The sequence below is a fragment of the Crocodylus porosus genome, unplaced genomic scaffold (assembly GCF_001723895.1).
Source record: "Crocodylus porosus isolate Cpor-Errol unplaced genomic scaffold, CroPor_comp1, whole genome shotgun sequence".
Classification (NCBI taxonomy): domain Eukaryota; kingdom Metazoa; phylum Chordata; order Crocodylia; family Crocodylidae; genus Crocodylus; species Crocodylus porosus.
The window spans coordinates 15,343,459-15,365,829 of NW_017728924.1; the positions used below are offsets into that span (position 1 = coordinate 15,343,459).

The 22,371-nt window shown below is 41.1% G+C and overlaps 2 protein-coding genes across 9 annotated transcripts in view; one reads left to right on the plus strand and one right to left on the minus strand.

Annotated features, from left to right (window-relative positions):
• Positions 1-9,313, plus strand: part of TRPC5 (transient receptor potential cation channel subfamily C member 5) — a 113,656-nt gene extending 104,343 nt beyond the window's left edge. The window contains exon 10 of the mRNA XM_019540388.1: positions 4,076-9,313. Within this exon, the coding sequence (XP_019395933.1) occupies positions 4,076-4,810 (735 nt within the window). The 3' untranslated portion in view covers positions 4,811-9,313. The remainder of the gene's footprint in view (positions 1-4,075) is intronic.
• An 11,552-nt stretch (positions 9,314-20,865) lies between these two features.
• Positions 20,866-22,371, minus strand: part of ALG13 (ALG13, UDP-N-acetylglucosaminyltransferase subunit) — a 38,433-nt gene continuing 36,927 nt past the window's right edge. For all 8 annotated transcript variants that reach the window (XM_019540392.1, XM_019540396.1, XM_019540395.1 and 5 more), the window contains one exon: positions 20,866-21,829. In XM_019540392.1, the coding sequence (XP_019395937.1) occupies positions 21,555-21,829 (275 nt within the window). In that variant the 3' untranslated portion in view covers positions 20,866-21,554. The remainder of the gene's footprint in view (positions 21,830-22,371) is intronic.

A 22,371-nucleotide genomic window follows, 5' to 3' on the forward strand; every position in this document is an offset into this window, starting at 1 on the left:
TTTTTTTTTTTTCTCAATGGATTCCCAGACTTAACACAAAAAAGAGGAGGTGGGATTTTTCTTCTTCCACTAAGGAGAGCTCAGATAAGAGAAATGTTTTCTCCTGCAGCTTGTATTTGATCTCACCCTGCCTGTCTTCAAGAATTCATCAAATTCCATCTACAAAAGGATGAGTCCGTGTTTAAAAATACCAGCTTTTTAAATCCAATTTAATTCATTATGTTAGCATTTTGGAAGGAAAAAATAATACTTACCACCTCCCGCCCCCACCCATGTGATTTACTATACCTCATTTCCAAGAGTGATGGATGATTTTGAGTGCCCCATACCCTAGAGTGATGTATTTTTCAGAGGAGAAGTGCTTCACAATTTCTGAAAATCAGACCTCTTCAACTTGTCTGAAGTTGGGTAGCTCAGGCATAAGGGACCCGCAATCAGTAGCCACTTTTGAAAATGTAGATCTCATTCCTTTTCAACTTCATGGTACTGTTCACAAATACTAAGGCTAAGATTTTCAGAGAAGATACAACCTTTAAAAACTACAAAGTAAATAATTAACCTAGAATTAATTTTCCTAGATAAACATGCATTTTGGATTCATTGTCACCATTTATAGATGTGAAAACTTAGATGCTTTTGAGGCAACATATCTACTAAACACATGATCATATATCTGCTGAAAAAGATGTGACTATTTGTACATGTATACTTGTGCACATAAATGTAGGAAATAAATAGCAGTGTACTTAGGTAAGTACAGAAGTTGATACACAAATTAACATCTTCCCACAAAAATCTGTACTGAATTGAATAGCTAAAAGGACGTGAAACTAGCCCCTAAACACTTGATCCTGCAAAATGGTGATCATCCTCTGCCAGTAGGATGTTCAAGGAGCCTAGCAGGGTGGAGTCCTTAACCTACCCTTTAAGACAGAGCATGCCCTTGAATAGTTACTTCCTTCAATGAAAACACTACATGCATACGTCAGCTAATGTGGCTCTACATATAGTTATAAAATTTAGCCTGTTCTTTAGCATATGCATATTTTTTCTCTGGTACTGCCCGTGACTCCAGTACGTGCTATAAACAAAACACCAAATGACTTGTTTTAGCAGTTTCAGAATATATTGCATGTACACATCAGACCTGTAATATTGAAAGTGTTTTACAGTCATTGACTAATTAACTGAGACAGAGGTTAAATGGCTTGAAATCATGTACAAAATAAAGGAAACTGAGAAATGAAATCTCATTACACACAGCCCTTGTTATTTGTACGTAACACTAGCATAACACATTGACTTATAGCACTTAACCACTGAGCTTTCAAGCTGTAAGATATATATTGCTGTACGAAGGTTCATCGTATTTGAAAGAACATGTTCCATTTTCACCAGTAAGGAGCAATCAGTAACTCTGTAAAGAGTGGAGTAAAGAAGTCTGCCGAGCTAGAGTACAGCGAGATAAAACGACACTGAGTCAGTGGGTCTCAGCTAGTAGTTGAACTGTTAAATGTTGTTTTATGTTTCAGGAAGTGATCAGAAATCTAGTAAAAAGATATGTTGCAGCAATGATAAGAAATTCCAAAACCAATGAGGGGTTAACTGAAGAAAATTTTAAGGTAATTCTGTATTACAGTTACCTACAATAGTGATTTTTGTTATGCTCTCAGAGTGGATAAAAATCGACGATTAAAAAAAAAAAATCACATTTTTAATTTTTTTTTAAAAGCTTGGCTGGGATGATCTGGTTGGGGATGGTCCTGCTTTGAGCAGGGGGCTGATCTAGATGACCTCCTGAAGTCCCCTCCAACCCTACATTGCTATTATTCTTTGATTCTATGAATTTTTGTTATTTTTAAGATGCTTTTTTTGAAAAAATAAACCTAGATAAAGATCGTTTTAGTTTAAGATATGTTAAAGCTCAAAGATATCATTATGGACTAGGGATTATAACTTCTAATTATATACTGTTTGAGACAAAATTTTCATGTAACCTTTTTAGAAAAGTTTTATAAATAGATGACAACAGGCCATGTACTATATTAGGGGCCCAATCTTATGGGGTTCCCTGAGGCTTCTCTATAGATTAGTAAAGATTAAAGAAAACTAGGGGTGTACCAATAGAGATTTTTGGGGCCGATACTGATGGCCAATTTTTAATGAGCCATATTGGCTGATTCCGATCTAATTGCTGATACGCAGCTGGCAGTCTTGGAGAGCGGTGTCCAGCTGGTAAGTCTGTTGTGGGGGAAGAGGCGAGGGAGGAGGGAAGAGGCATGGGGGGAAGATTGAGGCCCCCGCGGTGAGGGAGGGGCCGGGGCTGGGGCAGGCACTGCACAGCTGGGGCACAGCGCGTGACAGGAGGTGATGAGCTTGGCGCTGCCCCCATCCCCAGCCCGCAGCAGCAGCCTGCCCTAGCCCCGTGCACACATCTAGGGGCACACACCCCCATAACCTCCCAGGGTGCATGCAGCAGTGGGAGCTGCCTCCCCCCTCCTTGTGCCTCTTGGATGAGCTTGCGCTCTGTCCCGCACCCCACCCCAGCTGGGCAGTGCCTGCCCCTGCCCCTGCCCCTGCTTCATTCCTTTCCTCACTGCTGGGGCCCCTCCCTCCCCCGCTTCCCTTTGCCCACACCAGACTTACCAGCTGAACCCGGTTGCTCTCCACGCTGCCAGGCTGCACTCCTGGCCATCTGCGTGCTGTGCTGTGGGTGTGTGCATGCACAGGCATTTATCGGCAACTTTATCAGCCACATGAGCCAAAAAAAGCCGATTGCCACTACTGTTAATTTTCCTTATATAAGTGCCAATCCAATATAGGACCGATGTATTGGTGCATCTCTAAAGAAAACCACTCTACCCAATGAGACTTGGTGCTCAGTCTAGAAAATCCCATTAAGTATCTCTGTGATGCCTAAATTCAGTTCTCAACATACGGATTTGTGTCTTCAGAGATAACATCCTTGTTAACAGCAGTATATGAAAATGAGAGATAACAGACCTGATTATCTACCCATCAACCTTCTTATGTCTGCAAGTTTTGCAGAGTCAAGCCCTTACCTCTCTCTAAAAGTGCAAAGTTTCAAGAAGTTAAAAGAATAAAGACAGCCTAAGCACTCTGCTACTATGTGTCATATTTGTGAACAGTCATTAATTATTATTTGTGCTAAGCATACAAGATCTGGAAGTGCATGGGCATTCTTGGCACATAGAGAGTTTCCCCAAGGTTCCCTGTGGGGTTTAATGTGACCGGTTTGCATGTCTGTGCTTTAGACATGTCAGGCCATGTCTACACTGCCTCTCTGCTGAACCTGGAACTGCCATGTAAAAACAAGTGCCATTCACTTTCTCCTGCTCTGGACATGCTCAACTGTGGCAGTTAGATAGCATAGAAAGTTTAGAGGGGTCCTGAGTACATGGCCATCCCCGCTCTAGGAAACTGTCTCAGCAAAATTTGAGAGCAGGGCTGAGGCAAGTACTCAGCATTTCTCTAAGTTGCCTGTGTTGCTAGCCTTGGATTATGAGGAGCAGGAGAAAATGGGGGTTGTTTCTCTGCAGCAATCCCTAACTTAATAGGATGGTAGTACAGACATGGCCTTGAAGAACAAGAGCGTTGTCTTGACCACGATTTTGGAAGTCTTTGATTAGGTCAAGCTATCTAACATCACATGTTTAAATCCAGGCTGAAAGAAGACCAAAGAACATGTCTTTGTCTATAAGTCTGACCAATAACATTTCATACCTAAAATAATTCTCTGACTTGTGTATTTTAGGACCACTTGTATAAGTGACCACATTAGAAAAGCAATTATTCCTCTTTTTTTCAGTATGGAGGGGGCTGGTCTCAACCCCATTAGAGACAAAAAACTCTAGCAAGGCGCTCTCTAATTCTCAGAATTGCTAAAACTTTCCTCCTGTTAGTGAATAATGAAAGATTTAGTTGGTATCCTTGCACATTGTAATTTGATATCAGCTATTTGTATAATTTTGATGCTCCTTCCAGTGGAATACAGTCACGCTTTAATGTCATGGATACGGCTTCTACGTGTAACTCATTTTCCCTCTTCTCTTAGGAATTAAAGCAGGACATCTCTAGCTTTCGCTATGAAGTTCTTGACCTCCTGGGAAACAGGAAACCCCAGAGGAGGAGTTACTCCACCAGCAGCACAGAGGTCTCCCAAAAGGATGACGCAAATGAAGATGGTGCTGGAGAAAAAGCCAAAGCCAAGAGTGTGTCTTTCAGCATAGCCAACAAAAAAAAAGACTTTAATGTGTCAGCGCTCATTAAAACTATGTCTGGGATTGACATTCCAGATGGGAAGCCAAAAAGCAATGGAATAAATAAGCGCTCCTTCGTCCGAAATGGGAATAGAGTTCAAAGGCTTTCAAGCTCCAAGAAAGAGTCCTTCAAGAGACTGGGCCTCCTGTTCTCCAAGATGAATGGACATCTCCCCGAGCCAAATTCAGAGCCTATGTACACTATTTCAGACGGAGTTATTCAGCCACATTACATGTGGCAAGACATTAAATATTCTCAGATTGATAAAGAGAGAGAAGAGAACTGTTCCAAAAGTGAAATTAACCTCAATGAGGTGGACTATAGTGGGAACATGAGACACACAGGACAGAGCAAGGAATGCCCTGTGGTCTGTACCAGCTCCCTTCACTGTGCTTCCAGTATTTGCTCCTCTAACTCCAAACTTATAGACTCAACAGAGGACGTGTTTGACTCATGGGGAGATGCTTGTGACTTGTTTATAAACCAATGGAAAGATGGGCAGGAAGATCATGTTACAACTCGGTTATAAGTAAACCTATTAAAACCTGCTATAGACCATAGCTCAATATTTGTAACTGTTTGCTATCACAGATGATTCAGAGTTAGGATTCCCTTTCAGTCCCTAGAAACCGGCATAAAACTCTCATTATTTTGGTCTATTTTATAGCCACCTTTACCACATTTTTATTTGCCTTTTTATACTCACAGGAGCTGAACTATTTAGTTGTTCTGGCCATTCATTTTAAGGAAGTGCAACACTAACCAGCAGAGGTGCAGACTGACATTCCCTACCATTTGCCATGCTTTCCTCTTGTGTGCTTTCTCTAAACCACAGGGTTTCTTACCGATGTGGTCTGAGTCTTCAAATTCTGTAGGGCTCAGAGATGCTGGTGGCAGAGTAAAGGACCTGAAGAGCAGCTCTCTTTCTCCACGTTTCATCTGGTTAGCATTGTTGCTATTCCTCCCAGTATTTTGGCAATCTACTTATGTCACTGGTCAACAGTACCAGCTGATGAAAAGTAGCTTAACCAGAGGCTGAGAACCAAATTGGAAGAGCTGTAAGAAGGGTTTTCCAGTTATAACTGGCCTTTTTCTTTTATTTAAGCAATACAATATCTGATTATTTCAGCAGCGTGTGGGTTCTTTTCAGGTTGTATATTCTTATTGTAAATTATTGTTGACATGAGATATATTTATCACTCCATCAGTATTACACGCTCAGTTCTATGATTTGCATAAGTTCGTCACTGTTTTTCATTTGTTGGGTACATTTAGAAACCCACCAGCACGCTAGGAGGAAAGAGTTACTTACTACTGAACACTGAAAGAGAAATAGAGCGGCTGCTCTACTTATTGGTTTTTCCATAGCGATGGGCGGGAGGGAGGCACCATCCAGGATCCAAATCCTCCTTCATGTGCTTGACATCCAGTCTGAAATGCAATCTGAATTTTACAAGCAGCTCCTATCTGTATAATAGGTTGCACCAAACCCCAGATCTGAGTCCTTTGAATTGTACAGGTAGTTGGACTTCATGCCTAAATGTTATGCTCTCTACTGCTGCATTAGCTTTTAGCTGTCTACAAATTCTGAAGAACTGGTGGTAATAGTGTTTTCAGGCAGGAAGCTGCTTTCCTGTTGTGTTACCAAGCTGTAAGAAAGATTGTCGTCTCTGCTCTCATTAACTGCATTCCTTACAAGAAGCCAGAGCAACACCAGCCTGAAGTGTATTTCACAGCCTGGCCAACCCCGTGCAGTTTCTTTTTTAGCTGCAGCCAAATTGAATGCAGCAGTAGAGGGTGTTTGTTTCCAGTAGGGCTAAAAAGTGCTAGGCGCTGCACAGCCATAAAGAATGGCATTGCCTTATGCCAAAGAGCTTCACAACCTTAGAAAGATGAGCTGATGGACAGGACCACATACATGTGCTATAAGCAGTGATTCTGATAATGGAGCAATGAGTACTTTCTTTTTCGTTTTTGCTGACATGTAGACCGTTGCCAGCGACCCCCTCAGCCTTGCCATTATTCATCAGCCACTTTCTCGTAGGGATCAGGGTGGAAATAGGTGCTGAAGAACCCAAGGGCAGTAGCATTGTAAATCATCTCAGAAATGGTGTTCACAGCATATGGGACAGCATGCAATATAGCACATTATTCATAGATCAAGTATAAGAGGGCACAGGTGATCTATTATGGACATGCACTTAAAGGAAAGCATCACGGGATAATTCAGTAGGGGCATATGGCTTTGCTCCTTCAAGGTGTTATGTGCCCTCTGGTCCTACTGAAGTGAATGGAAGTTGACACTGCCTGGCCTCTCTCAATCATGGCAGAATTAGCTGTTGCCATGAACTGGGCTGGGAAGTGTGTTGAGAAAGGATTTATTAATGTTTAAAGTGGCTGAGGCTCCTGCTGCTGCCAGTCTTTTTATGTTTCAGCTGAAAACTTGAGTGGTACCAAGGCTCTCTGGCCTGGACTCTCGAGATGAAAACTCCCCTTGGAAGAGATGCTTGAATGCTCAAGCATGAAATATTTAGCCTAAATTTTAAACATGATTTTCTCTTCTCTTATTAAGGAAAGTGACTCTGGCAGATGTTTCCTTTGGGCACACAGATGGCCTCCAGTGTCACAAGTAAGGTCACTGCTCACTCAGTTGCATGCCCAAACCACAACCCTGGATCCCAGACCCAAGAGCTGTCAGACCGTTCCAGATAGGGACCTGAACTTGGCAGCTGATGGGACAAAACAATTTCATGGATATGAACACCTCAGGCTGCTGGCAAGGCTTAATACAGGTCTCAGACAGGACTTTGGGGCTGGAGGCCACCCTTGTTTTTCAGCAGGCTGAGCCAACGGTGCAAACACAGAAATATACCCTCACTCCCTGCTTGCAGACTGCATCAGTCTAGCTAGCAGAAGACCTGATGCCGTCAGCTCTCGTGCTGACAAAGGGCTCAGCACTGTCTGTGAACCTGTATTTACTCGGCTGCAAGATGGAGGGGAGGGAAATGACATGGTTCCATGCATCTAACAGTGCAAAATCCCAGAGCAGAGGTAGTCTGCTGCTTATTCATAAACTAAGCCAGCTCCCATCCTGCAAACCCAGCTATGCATTAGGATGACGTTGAGGGCAGATGGAAGGTAACTCCAGCAGGAGCAATCCCAGGTTGAGACAAGAACGCTCCGAGACTCTCAAACCAGCCTGACAAAGCATTTTTCTGCATTGGAAAGAGCTACTAGCTGGAGGTAACAGTAATGTTGCAAATCACTTGATGCAGCTGTTAATCACTTTATAACTTATGAACCTAATTCTGAATGGGTCCAGTCAGCCTTTGCGGTGTTTTCATGCAAGGCAAGTAGGAAAGAAAGCAATACTGAGACGGCAACACAGATTATCATCGGGTGCCTGGGCTGCAATCAGGGTTCACATCACTTTGATTGTGGGAGACTTAAATCCACGCTGCTGTTGGCCCTGATTGCAGCATGCCGTTCAAATGCAATCATCTGACAACAGTAAGCTCCAGCATCAGGCAATGTAATGCAGTTGCCTCTTTCTACCTGTGCACAACCAGAATGCAACAGGCGCTTTCCCTTTGTTCTGTCCATAAAATGACAGAGAGGAACTGAGAGGCCGTTAGCTATATTAGTCTGAATTCGGGCAGAAGGCAGGGTAGGTTTTCACTTGATTTAGATATGCACTTTATGCACAACTAAATCAGAGCATACATTTTCGTAGACAATAGATTTACTTCATCAGATGCTGTTTCCACTGCTTACAAAAGCTTAGGCTTTGCATCTCTGATTTAGTTAGCCTAAGGTACAAATTTACCCTGCCTTCTGCCAGATAGGATCTGGCAGACACATTTTAACACATTAGCTAACACTGTACACAAAAATTTATGTTAAAGTTATGTTGAGGGTGAGACGTATGTAATGTAGCCATGGCTACTTGGCCTGGGTCTGCGGTGAGATTCTTTATGGCTCAGATGGTAACTCCAGCCATGGCAATTTAATACCAACTTTTCATTCTAAGCAAACGTATGAGTAACGAAGTAAAAGACTTCCCTAGGCAAAATAACTAAATTCCGTTCAGTTCTTTATTTGTGTATGCCCCCTTTGAAATCTGTAGGTTTTACAAAAGCTGGTTGAAAAAAATGCCATATTTATAGGAAATTGCCTGGGTGCGAGGGCAGGAGAAGGGGAGCAGAATTGAAAGTTCCCCTGAAAAATTACGTCACCAGAACTGGAAACATGTATTATAAAACTGGCTCAGTACAATTTTTGTTTCCAGTTCCTCAGTGAACGAAAATGTTCTGAATGAACTGAAATTTTCCACAAGAAAACGAATGACTTGGTTGGAGGCATTTTGGTCAAAAAATATTTCAGTGAAGGAATCAATCTACCTCCAGATCATACGTGGATCCGAGTGCAGGGGCTGGTGCGGTGTCTTTGGACAGGCGTGGTTGGGGATGAACCTGTATTAGTGCTAGTTCCACAGTCACAGCCCTGTCCTGGCTGCTGTTAGTCTTTGTATTTCAACACCAACCCATAACACTTGCAAGGGAATGAAAAAAATCTTTAGTTTGAAAGATCTTCAGGTTTCTTCTCACATGGGATGGCTGCACATCCTCCAAGCTGTACCATCATTTCATCTAGCCTTTAAAGTGACCTATTCAATAAGGGATCACCACACACAACACCACCAAGCTACACACAGATACAGTACTATACATCAAGGGAAACTCGGAGTCATCTGAACTCAGGTCAGAAATGAAAGAACCCTCTTCAGAAACAGGAAAGTCCATAAACACACATGGCTGCAGACTGATTTAAATCATTCTCTTTGTAAACGAATTCCACACACATTGGTAGATATGTAAATATCCATAAAATTGTTACTGTGCTCTTAACATAGGAAGCGTATGAAGTGGTTAGGGCACAGGATTCGGAGTTGGAAATTCTTGGGGCCATTCCCAGCTTTGCCACTGACTCACTATGTGACCTTGGGCAAGTCACTTAGCCTCTTTATGCCTCAGTTTCCCCATCTGTAAAATAGGGATAATAATACTTACCTACCTCGTGGGGGGGGGGGTTGTTAATTGGTAATTGGAGGCTTAGTGAATTGGTAACGTTTGTAAGCACTTTCAGCTCCTCAGATTAAAGGCGCTATATACAGTAAGTGAATGATATTAGTAGCTGTAGGATGTACATTTATTTTCTTACAACTAATTCAGGTAAGAACTGATCTTTGTCAATTGTGACAGTTTTCAATGTAGAAAATAGCTTGATTATCCAGACAGGGGACCTAGGGAGATTTCTGCATTTGCTTTGCAATGAGAGCAGAGAGCCCTAGAAGCCTAAACTCTGAACATCTTTGCTTTTGTGGATTTATGTCTCACCCTGAATGTTACTTTATTGTATTTATTTGTGTCCCAACCTCTTTTTCTAATGGTATATGTAATATACTTTTTAGCAGAAATAGCAAAGAAATGTAAATATTAAGACTTGTAATATTTAAGTAAATATATATATATACACGAATATAAATATAAAACCTGACATTTTGAAGAGATTCAAATTGGTTAATACACCAGACTTCTAGAAGTCAGGAGGGCTTCAGACACAACCTACCATTGATGCGTGTATCCATGGCAGGTAATTGAAGTAAGAATAGGAAAACTTTTACTATGTATTATTAACTTCTTGATATTAGTATATCCCCCCATTGCTGGCAATGGGAATCCAAGTCAGAAAACCATCATCATCGCCATCCAGGTGTCCCACATAATCAATAGCAACATGTATGGCAGTGCACCCAAAGGAAAGAGAATATCCATTTATTACGGGAGCTGCATAACCTCTCTGCAGTATATTTAGGGATAAGATATACCAGACCAAGGTATGCAAGAAAACAGGCCTTTTACTCCCACTGCTATCATGTAAATGGAGCCCACTCGTGTTCCTATTGTCAATGATAAATCTCCAGTCTCTTTCTTTTGGAGTAGACTCAGATTCTGAATCTCTCCTCACCACATTGAAATGTACTCTGGCTGTTTATTGAACCAATGGAGTTATTTTCCTTCCCTACTCCCAAACATTGACATAGATTTATATGAGTATAGATTATATAACTTTTTTCTTTGGCTTTCATCTTGCACCCAAATTTTGTGGGCCTTACTCAGGGAAAAGTTCTGTTTGCAGCAGGAATTTGTGTACAATTGTTACAAGATTTGGCCCTCCATACCATCTTGCAGTATCGGCACCCCATGAATTCAAAGGAAGTGAACCAAGTGTTACACGGTGAAGAATACAAAGGGCGCCGTTTGCGGTCATTTCGGAGAAGCATTGAAAACCACCAACTGTTTCATGAGCTTTCTAGAATTCTTTGCCTTTGACTGGCTGATCGCCGTCTTGCGACAACTCCTCGCACAATTTCAGTATTTCAACTTTTCTGGTCTCAGACCAGAATCCAGAAAAAACAACAAAAAAAATAATAAAATGGACTACCTGTGTAAAATTACCTAAAGAAGGTTGAATTTTGGTGAAATTATTGGGTCAGTTACCCTTGTAGCCAACAGTTAAGTTGTTACAGCACACTACCATTATCAGAAATATACATTTTAATGAGGCGGCAATGTACAGATCCAAGGTCTTAATTTCCGAAGACTTGTATTGGCCATTCTCGAGTTTACAGTTAAATGTGGAAACTGTCAAATACTACTTTTAAAAATTATTTGGATGGATTTATTTTAGCACATGGCAAAACTGTGAACCATTTGGGATTAAAGACATTGCTTAACAACAACAACCACCTGCCCATTCTGTCCACTGGCAAGACTGGGGTTCAGTGGATATCAAATATCACTAGTGTACTGCAGCCCTATGTCAGAGAAGGACAACTGAAGCATATTGAAGCAGACAGACATCCAGAAAAAAAACCTGCAACTCCCAAATGCAAAATGGAGAAATTAATTAGAAGTGGTGAGATGACAGTGAATAAACCACCTCAGCAATGAGACTTGTAAAATAATGCGCTACCAAAATAGTCTATAGTAGACTATAGAAAGACTATAGGACATGTGCTCCTTGACACTCCAATACTATAATAGGGTCATGGAAGATTAGGGCTGGAAAGGACCTCATAAAGTCGCATCTAGTCCAATCCCTTGCTCAAAGCAGGACCACCCCCAACTAGATCATCCCAGCCAAGGCTTTGTCTAGCCAGGTCTTAAAAACCTCCAAGGTTGGAGAGTCCACCACCTCTCTGGGTACCTGTTCCAGTGCTTTACTACCCCGCTAGTGATAAAGTTTTTCCTCTTATCTAACCTAAACTTCCCTTCCTGCAATCTGCGCCCATTGCTCCTTGTTCAGTCATCTGCCACCACTGAGAACAGTCCAGCTCCATCCTCTTTAGACCCCACCTTCAGGTAGTCGACAGCTGCTATTAACTGCTCCCCCCACCCCCTAATCAGTCTTCTCTTCTTGAGCCTAAATAAGCCCAGGTCCCTCAGCCTCCCCTCATACATCGTGTGCCCCAGAACCATTTTTGCTGCCCTCCACTGGACTCTCTCTTATTTGTCCACATTGTTTCGGGGGGGGGGGGCCAAAAACTAGACCCAGTGCTCCAACTGTGGCCTCACCAGGCCACATTTACTTTAAAAAGGACCCTTTTTGTTCCATGCGAACTAACCCACTTTTCACATTATCTGCTTGATTTGTTTTTCTTTATGAAAGAGCTACACTTGTTTCCTGATTTTAGACAGAGTCATACAAGGGTAAAACGGAGTTTTCCTTTTTATTCATCATGCATTTTTCCCTGTAGAAATGATTAATGTCTTCACGCATAATGTGGAAAGATTCTTCTTGAGATGGAGCCTTTTATCTACAGCTGCATTTGAAACATGGTGAAATAGAATACAATCCTTATCTTCAGATCATTTGATACTTCTTTTTACTCCACAGGAAACTCTCTCCTTTGACTTAAGGTGTGCAAAGTCAACCAAAAAGACTAACAAGACAAAACATACCCTGATAAAGTGGCTTGAACAATTTCTTTGTTAGAAGTGACCTTTAAAGTGATATCCAGAAAGCTTCCAAAAGATCACGCTATAGTGAAGGTGAGCAGCTATTTAAAACAGCACCTCCCATGTTCTTTAAACACTGCCTTGGTAAACAGTGTGTTTGTTTGTCCACCTTCATAGCGGTAGCATGAGCTGAACAACAAGATGCAATTCTTCAGACATAACAGAGATGCCAATCTTTCCTAGAGCAATTAGCTAATAAAACACTGTGAAATCTTTAGGCAACCGAATTCAAAAGATATGCCTTTTTGAATTTTTAAAGTTGCTGTTTTGAAGCAAGGGGCTTCCTTTGTGGTGGATTGTGTAGTTTCATCTATCAGCTGTTAATTGGGTTTATAGGACATAGTTTGAGAATTGCAAGCAGTTGGTGTTGGAAAGGGCAAGGATTGTGACTGAGATTTTAGTTTTCTGTTTTCATACATGGCAGGTCCAAAGGAAAGGCTTATTCTGCAGCCACACTTCCATTTTGCATTGACATTAATGTTAAATTACCTCTTCCCAGGGCTTAACCATAGACAGGATTTGGAATTTTACCCCATAGGACTTAGAGAGGTTGAGAAAGTAGTTTGCTTTTTGAAGTTTTATCCAAAATCATAATGTACCTTTTTTCAGGCAAAATACCCAGCAGAGATGGGAGGAATCATACATAGGTAACACTGAGCAAGGGCCTCAACATTTGGACCCTCAACTGTAGCCTTCTTGCAAACAAACACCCATGCCTCGCTTCGTGTCATCTACTTTTCTACTTGCATATTTTCAGTCAGCAGTACAAACTCCATGCCATTCCCAACCATGACACATGTACAAATGAAGAGAAATGATGTACATAATAAATCTATTTATTTTATGTGTATTTTTAGCTTAACTGTAAACTGACAACAAATAAAAAACATTTACTTTTTTCCCAAGAAATGTATGCCTATTGAAATTCAAGGTGTTTCTACCTTTTCAGATGTAACATTTCCAGCTGCCTATTGATAATAAACATTTATGAACAGTAATAGATCTAGCACAGTATAATCTTTGCCATGTTCAGAGGAACCTTTCTAAAGGCTCCACACACACACACACACACACACACGTTTCTCTCTGGTGCATTGTCATGGAGACAACTCAAGGGCCATGATCATATAGGGACTCATGCAGGTGCTTGGTTTTAAGAAATGAGCAGTCCTCACCTGTCTTCAACAGGACTAACAGTTAAGAAGATGTCAGTCTTTATGGACCTAAATATATATTTTCTGGGTATATTAGAAAAGTCATGAACTTCGGGCCTAATGGCACTTGAAGCTTAATGAGCTGTTTTTGCTACGCCAATATAAAAGTAATGGGAAGCCCATAATAAGTAGGCTCTGGATTGCACCTACTGGAAAATAAGGCTCGTGTTTACCATCTAGGAAGATAAATATCAGTGTGTCCTGACCTCTACAGTTACTTGGATAAAGTGGAAGCAATAAGTGAAATTTAAGGGACATGTGCTCACTCTCTCTCTCTCTATAGATCTATCTATCTATCTATCTATAAGGGCATAGTATGCTTCATTAACTTTTGTAGTCTGGGAAGAGAAAAATAAAGTTTTAAATATATTTACAATACTTAAGAGGAAAATGCTAATTATTTTAAGACGCTAAAGAAAGGGAATTCAAAGAAACACTTAAACATACCTCTTACACACTAGAAAATCTGAAAACCCAGAGATAAAATATATGAAGTACCGATGTTTTGGGATATTCAAGTAGGAGTTCAGCCAAAATACATTTCTCAAACTTTTGTCCCTACTGATGTCATCTGGTTCTTGTTCCAGAAATGGGAATCCAACCATACATCAAAATACTGTATAGGAATTTTCCCATCTTAGTTTCTAACAAGATAGCAGGCACCTTTGCTCAGCTAGGATGACATACAATGCAAAATACAATTGAAAAAATGCCTGGTAGTAATGTTACATCTATAAGATTTGCACTTTCTGGAAAGTGACATGAATTTCAAATTTATGAAGATAAATTCATTACAAGATACAAAAGCTGTCACCTTGGAATGATATAACAGCATCCAGAAAGATGTTACTCTCTTTTAAAATCAGACATAGCAGTTATTTTACATGTTTGAAGAAAACATTGAAGCAAGTAGGGATGGAAACAAGAGAGGGAACAAAAAAGAAAGCAAGCTACAGAGACAAAGAGGTTTAAATCATTTCCTGTCACAAGGGTCTTCTCTTCTCCATCTTTGTACCAGCATCTGGTAGCTATATCAACTACCTTGTAAAAACAGACACAAACAAATGGGTACAAATATCAGTACAGAAGTATGGCATCCCAGCTCCCCGGAGTTAGTAGCAAAATATCCACCTACATAAGTGAAGCCTAGATTTCATCTCTGTGATCTAATCATCCCATTGGACATGCTCAAATAGACACCAGTGAAATACATGAGAGATCGAAGCTGCAACTTTTAAATCCAGATCCCAGTTTTGGATAGCCCATAATTCAGGTTCAAGATGTGTAGCTTTCACTACTCTAATGAAAGGGGCTACTTAGAAAATATGGATATTTGGATCTATATCTATATCTTGGTTGGGGTACCTTTATCAAAATGACTTTTACATAATATCAATGAGGGACTGAATATCATCAAAAGCATTCATAGTGATAACAGAAAACCTAAAATGAAGGCTTGGAAAGGAGAAGAATAGATAGCAACTGAATGAGAAATGCAGCTTCCTGTAAGATCTCTGGCTTAGTGTTACTGTATGATGAGGCTGGGGGGAAAAGGGCTGTAGTCTGACGCTGAGTGGTTTCACCAGTATCTCATATTGCTGTCAGGCAGAATTACAAAGGACTATTTCAGCAATATTAAAGGATAATTATCTTTAATAATAAATGAATTTTACAATTGGATGATTCCATAAAATGTGTTCCACTAGCCTCCACTGCAAGGTCCTCTATTGAAATGGGACCAGAGCTATTGTTTTTGATGAAAAAAGAACCTCCTAAATGCAACTAAAGTTTTGATGATCTGCAAGGTTCTTGATGCTTTGAAACCTGACGATTACAACAGGAGATGGAAAAGCAGGAGTGGCAGAAATAACGTGTTGCAGACCGAATCAAGAATCCAGAGCTGCCCACTATGAACGGAAACACATGCCCGAGGTGCAACAGTGTCTATCGATGCTGTATCAGCCTCATCAGCCATCTTCGGACCCACAAATAAAGTAATCATGGAAGACAATTATCCTCAGCTGCAAGAGATTGCTGATATATAATCAAACATATCTTAAACTAAGTCAATCATTTGGGTGACATCAATTTCTAAAAAGAGCCTGATCACTTCCAGACAGACCCCCAAGATCCATCAGCACTGTGGAAGTGGGGGAAAAGATCCTACAAGTGGCCTTGCTGCAACTCTCTTAGCCTCTGAAAGAGCGACCAGTTTGAAAGGGTTCACTAGTATAACACATCTCTACAGGCTGGGAAGATTAGAGACAAGAACATCAGTGATCACCAGATGCAGTTGTCACTTGGGTACCTGGCTGCATGGTAAAATAGGTTAGATGCCCTCTGAGCAGACATGTATTTTCTGAGATTTTAAACAGAGGATGTGGGACCTCTAAAATATTCCTGACAGTTATAGCAAGCAAAGTAAAAGATCACAGCGCTTCACTGTGTTTTGGTGTTGGTCTCTTTAAATTCTTCCATCGCTAGTACAAATAACCATTATCCAAGCTGTCAGTGCCTTACTAATACAAAATGCTGCAGTTTTGTTTAGCGATCAAGCTAAATGCTTGATTAAACTAAATGCTTGGGGTTTCTCCCTCAGTTTGGGGATCACCTACCTCTTATCTGCCCTGTGGTTTTCCCTTAGGGCATCCCATTCAAATTAGGTGGAGACCCACATCCCTTTCTTATGACCAGGGATTTAGCTGTCATTTAACAGTGATTCACTGCACTTACCTTAGGAAGTCTGCCTTCATCTCAGTACATATAACTCTGCCCTCTCAGGTGCAATGACAGTGGTAGCCAGTGACAGTCTGACTTCACAAAAGACAGTGAATGTTACTTTAGGATAGAATCATAGGGTCATAGGCGAACTCAAGGGTTATCTAGTCCAACTCCATGCACAGATGCAGGATTTGCTGTTCCTAAGCCATCCTAGACAGCTTCCTAGCCAGGCCACTGGATAGGAAGCAGTTCCATTATTCTACAGTTTTTGCAACAGAAGCGTTACGGAGGGAAGCATTACAGAGACGACGCACCATAAAGCAACAGGCAACCTCTACATGCTGCCTCACCCGACTTCTCTGCGGTCACGTGGAATCCAGCTAATTAGAGACCCACATTTATAAACTGAATTAATACTTATATTAAGGACCAGCCAGTTTTATAAACAGACTGACTACTTTATACCTCTGGGAGGCCTGTCTGGTACCCTTCCTCACCCAGTTCAAACCATGATAGACAACGGCTCCCAAAAAAGGGGGCAAAGTAGACTGGATTATTTTTTTCAGAAAGCTAACTCCTCACCCCCAATGTTTCCAGGAACTCAAGAGATACATAAAACGTTATTTTTTCCCTTTTAATATTCCATATATCCAGAGTAACACATCTGAATAAAATAGCTCCTGAAAATGTCCGTGCTTCCACAAGCTCACACCTATCACAGCTACTAGGCTTGCACAGAGACTGTCTTTATTAAAAGGGAAAAAAAATAATCCCAGGAGCTCTACCAACCACATCACTTTCTGCTTTTCTGTTAATAGAAACCAAAGTGAGAAGGCATTGTATGACTCTTCTACAGACACTAAAGCCTCTAAAGCATCTGTAGAGAATTAAGCCAGTTTATTTTCATGCACACATTGGGCTGTGTGTTTAGTGTAATCTGAGCAACTGTGGAACAGAAAAAAAAAAAAAAAAGGGGTCACATGGGTAGTAGTCACCAGACACATCATTTCCTACATACACGCACACATAACATGTTGGGTATTTTGTTGTTCCTTGCTCCCATGACTAATCTACATAAAAGGAGAAGCAGCTTACTACTATGACCAAGCGATGGTTAGTCCTTTGGCTCAAGCTTAGGTTCTGGCATTGAAGGCTTCAGGTTTAATTTTCCCAGACAATAGAAAAAGGGAGGTCAGATTGCAAAGAAAAAAAAGGTCTTCTATTTTGTTCAACAACTATTAAGGAGAGCTAATCAGTCCTAGGTTATAATGTATGAGGGTTGTGGCAGCGCAGTAGAGGGCACTATTTGCAGAGCCACCCACTTCACTGTGCAGGCCCAAAAACATTGCTTCAGGAGTCTCCCACAGGGTGTCTACACCTGGCTGTCCTGCTAACTGGAGAATACCTGCAAGCATGGGGTAATGCTGCCACCACCCAGGCAATGGTCTGTTAGGGCTCTATGCAGCCAGAGACACACAGACCCTGCAAACCTTGGGGTAGCTTTGCCCACAGATAATATTCCTGGGTGCCTCTTTCAGCCCGAAGCATCCCAAGATAACATCAGGTAGGTCTGAGGGAACAAACAGACAAGCTCCACTAGGCAAGATGGGAGCAAAAAGGCCCATTTCTCCCACCTCCAGAATACCACAGCAAGGCATGCTGTTACCCTTATTGCCCGGGGGGCGGGGGGAGGTGCCTGGAACAAGAAAGTCAGGATACACTTTGAGCAAACATAAATCTGAGACTTAAAACAGTCTTGGATATAATAATCTTTTTAAAACTGGCCTAGACCTAAATCCTAAACTTCTGGCTAGTTTCCAAGCCTTTACTTGCAGAAAGTTACCCAGGCAGCAGTCTGGAGGCACATTGCTTGTTGCTTTCCAAAATGCCCACTGCCAGGAAGAACACATTCCCCTTGGCCAAGTCACCTGGTTGACCACCCTGAACCAAAAAGAACGCAAGAGCCATCCACCTGGAATGACCCAAGTAAGAGAGAGAGAGCGAGCAAGAGATTTCTTCAAAGTGGTCATAATTCATGTGCATGTGTAATAGCAGGGATGGGGAGAGGGAAATGGGAAACCTGAACGCCAAGCTTGTGAAAATTCACTAAACAATGGGAAATCTGAGTTATGACAGTTTTGTGGTTCAAGAAAAAAAATATTTAAAATACTCTAGGAATTTTTAATAGCTCCCATTGTCAGAAAAATTTGAGAGGAAGTTTAGACCAAAGTAAGTCATTCTCTGTTCTACAGTTTATCTATGCATGGTTATTTATGATAGAAACAGCTTGTGTTCAAGTCTCCCACACAGGAAGGGGGTAGGGTGGGGTGGAGAGCTTCACTGAGCAGGGGCACAGGATTAAAATAAACAAATAATTAAAAAAAAATATCACAGGAGCCAATAGGGGGCCAATGTCATATCTGGAATATCTTCCAACTTTTGATCTTTAATGTGTGTGTGTACTTGGTTATAAGACTGACAATTGCAGGTTGGGATGTTTAAAGTGTAGTAAGATTCAAGAGCTGAAATCTTTGAAGCTGGCTAAGGGATATGAATTCCCAAACCCTATCACAATTTACAAGGACAAAAGATTGGACACCAAACCCTCCAGTTATCTATGAAGGTCTCAGCCAGCATGTCACAGGACAGACAGTGCTTCTCATTAGCTGTAGTACAAGTATTGGCAAACAATAGCAAAGTCCAGTTATGCGACTATCCAAGTGCCCTGCAGTATCAGAGCTTAGAAGTCTAAGCATTACTATGATTTAATGCAAAAAAGGCAGCTACTTGCAGCTTCAGTTCAAAGACTGGAAAACACCGATAATGGCAAGTATCTTTAGAACCATAAAAAAAAAAATCTAAGCCTACTCAGCTTCAAAAGAGCCATAAAACAACCAATATTCTTTCTGGTGCTTGAACAATCCTATACTCTAAGCTTGCTTGTTCAGGTATTGAACTGAGGTATTAGCTTATCCCATAAGTTTGAAAGCAATTCTGGTTTTTTTGGAGTTTTTCGTAAAACTGAGGGAGGGAAGAAATGAGGTTTCTGTGGGTTGTGGCTAAGAGGTGCATTTTTAAAATACGCTTCTTAGTTTTGAAATACTAACCCTCTGTCCTCCATCTTCATTTAAAATATAAAAACAAAAACCTTTTAGATGCCTTGTAGGATTAGGGTAGGTTTGTCTGCTGAACCCAAGACAAAGAGAAAGTAAAAAGGCCTTGAGGTTTGTGTGTGGAATCTGATTTGCTGCAGCCCTTTATCAGCTAATCACCACCTGGGTACCTACACATCTAGAAGCCTTCTCAGCAAGGGTGCCATCCCAACCATTAGATTTAGTGGATGAGCAGGTTCAAGGAGTGGAGCCCCGAGAGCCTGAGGTTCCTACCAAAGTTCACTGGTTATTTTCTGTATTTTGAAAAGAATGCATTGTGAGTGCCTTGCAGGCAAAAGCAATGCAACTAGACCATGGAATTAAGAGAGCAATTAAAGTCCATCTGGGATTTAAAAAGAAAACACCACAAAAAGGTCCCCCACACAAAAGCATAGACATTAAAAGAAAATCCAAGATGTACTATTTCCTGCTTCTCTTCCCGTGAGCAAGTAACAGAGGCAGGTAAACCACCCCCCAAAAGACAAAACAGCTTTACTTCTAAACAACTTAAAGGTCTTTTCTCTTTCAACTGGCAGCTGTGGAAAGTGAACCTCTCACCTGAGAAATGTCGTGAGGAGGGTACAAGAAGAATGGAGAGGGGTGGTACTGTACCAGACAACACCTCCTTGGGCACAGTGTTGAAGATGCTTTGTTTCAGTAAAACTACCAGTCTAAGCCTCTGGGAAATAAGATAAGTCATTACTACACTGAGTAATAAGGGAGTGAGTCTGTAGGTTCTTCAACTGGATGATCATCTACTCAGGTCCCTTCTGACCCTGGAAGGTATGAAACTAGACTCCCATATTCTTGAAAGTTATTTTCTAACCACTTTGTCTCTGTTTTGAGACAGTTAAAAGGAAGAGGCAGAGAACCTCAACAATGAACATCCCCCTCAACCATTTTGAAGTTTAGTGGGGATGTTATAATTGTTGTAACCTCTGTGTATAAAGCCTACTGCAATTTTAATCTCAGATAGAGGGTCCGAGTTCAACATCTTGTTGTGGCCCTAGCTGTCATGTGAGACAAATCAGGCACAACCTGGAATGCTGCCATGACAGCAAACTGTAGTCCCTTGTTACCTCATCCACCTGGATGAAGAGTTCGTCTCATAATGGGAAGTAATTGAAGCGTCTTCAGACAAGTGTGGCAAGCTGCAACATAACTCACACTATTGTGCCTCATTTGGATTGTAGAACCCGGAGTCAAGTTTGCACTGCACTGGCAAAGCACTCTGCTTCGTCTTGTGCCCTCATTGCACTATTCACTCAACGCACGCGCTTTGGGGAACGGTCAGCCCAAGTTTCTCCTACTGTTCTAACAATGCTAACTGGGCTTCTTTGCAAGTCTGTTGGTGAATCTAGTTTGCAGGGATGTTACGAGTTAGCTGTGAAGAGACATTTCCAAATGTGTGATGCATTTTTTTTTATTTAGTGTCATCAGTGCAATAAACACCAGTTCTACCACCATTGTGCCATCACTTCTCCAACTAAATCTCACACAAATACAATAGTACACAGCAGACTCAATCAAAGCAGAGTATTTTTCCCACCTTCAAAGACACAGACTATGATGAAAGAGATTAAACAGGAGAGAAAGCACTACTATTACAAATAAGCAATTACTACTGAAGAATATACTTGCCTGTTACTTTGTTTTGGAAGACCTGAGAAAAGCAGTCTATTACAACAGTAATTACTGTCCTCAAATCAGCTTAGACCCAACCTTTCCCCAGCTTCAAGTGTAACAGGTAGGCAAAAATGTAGTACATTTTTAGTGCCAATGTACTTTTCATTAATATACTGATTTGACAGAGTTGAATGCAAGGCTCATGTTCTTCGCTGGTGTTAGGAATATATATACATGCAGGTATATAGTCTTATTTCTTTCCTATATAATCTACTAAAACAATATTCAATTTGACAACAGGTTTACAAACATAAATCAAAGGAAAATACAAGTGTAGGGGGGAGAAGGAGGGAAGGGGAAAAAGAAAAATCGAACAACAAAACAGCTTAATTACTATAAAGTCCACTGCTGAAATAATACTAGCATACATAGAGAAAACAAAACTTCACTGGAAGGTGGGGGGTCTATGCCTCTTGGCATTACATACTTTGAGGTACATAATGAGGTGCAGGATTAGGTGAGGTAATATAGCTGACTTGATGCAACTGTCCAGGATTTACAGTGTTACGAATTCGTGGAGAATTATTATATGATGGATTTACTGGATGCCAAGGACTAACGTAATGATAGGTAGGTACTATAGAGACGCAAGAGTCGAACCCAGGTAGAGGTGGCTGGCCATATGGATCTGGCACAATTGGGTAATATACTGTCCCGTGGGAAGGAGGTGGAGGCTCTGCATTTTGGAAAGAACCTGAAAAAATATATAAAATTAGCACGTTTAAACATTTTATACAGTCTATATTCATTATAGACGCTTGTTATGATATAGAACACACTGAAAATAGATAGATAGTTACATAAATGTTTATCCCCATTTGATCTGCACACTGGAAGAGGTGGCAGTCATCTTGGGTCCTGAATTAGTCTGAGAAGCACCTGACACTGCTAAGCCTTGTTACCCATTGTTTGTACTGTGCTGTTTGAACTTTTAGAGGAGTTGAAGAAAATCATGCAAGGCTAATGAAAAACCTAATTTTCCTAAAAAACAAGACAAAAACAAATCTTTCTGCAAAAAATCCCACCAAATATTAGGTTGATAGATTCTTGCACTGCCCCAACAGAATAGCTGGCAGCTACAGGAGAACTGGAAGCCCTCTGTATTTGCCACTAACCAATTCATAGTATGGGAGGAGAGATCTACTGACAGAGAGATAAGCTTGCTTCTATCACCTACTCCATTTGTCCAGCAAACAGACACTATAATGAGTTGGACATTTGGCATGTTCTACTTGT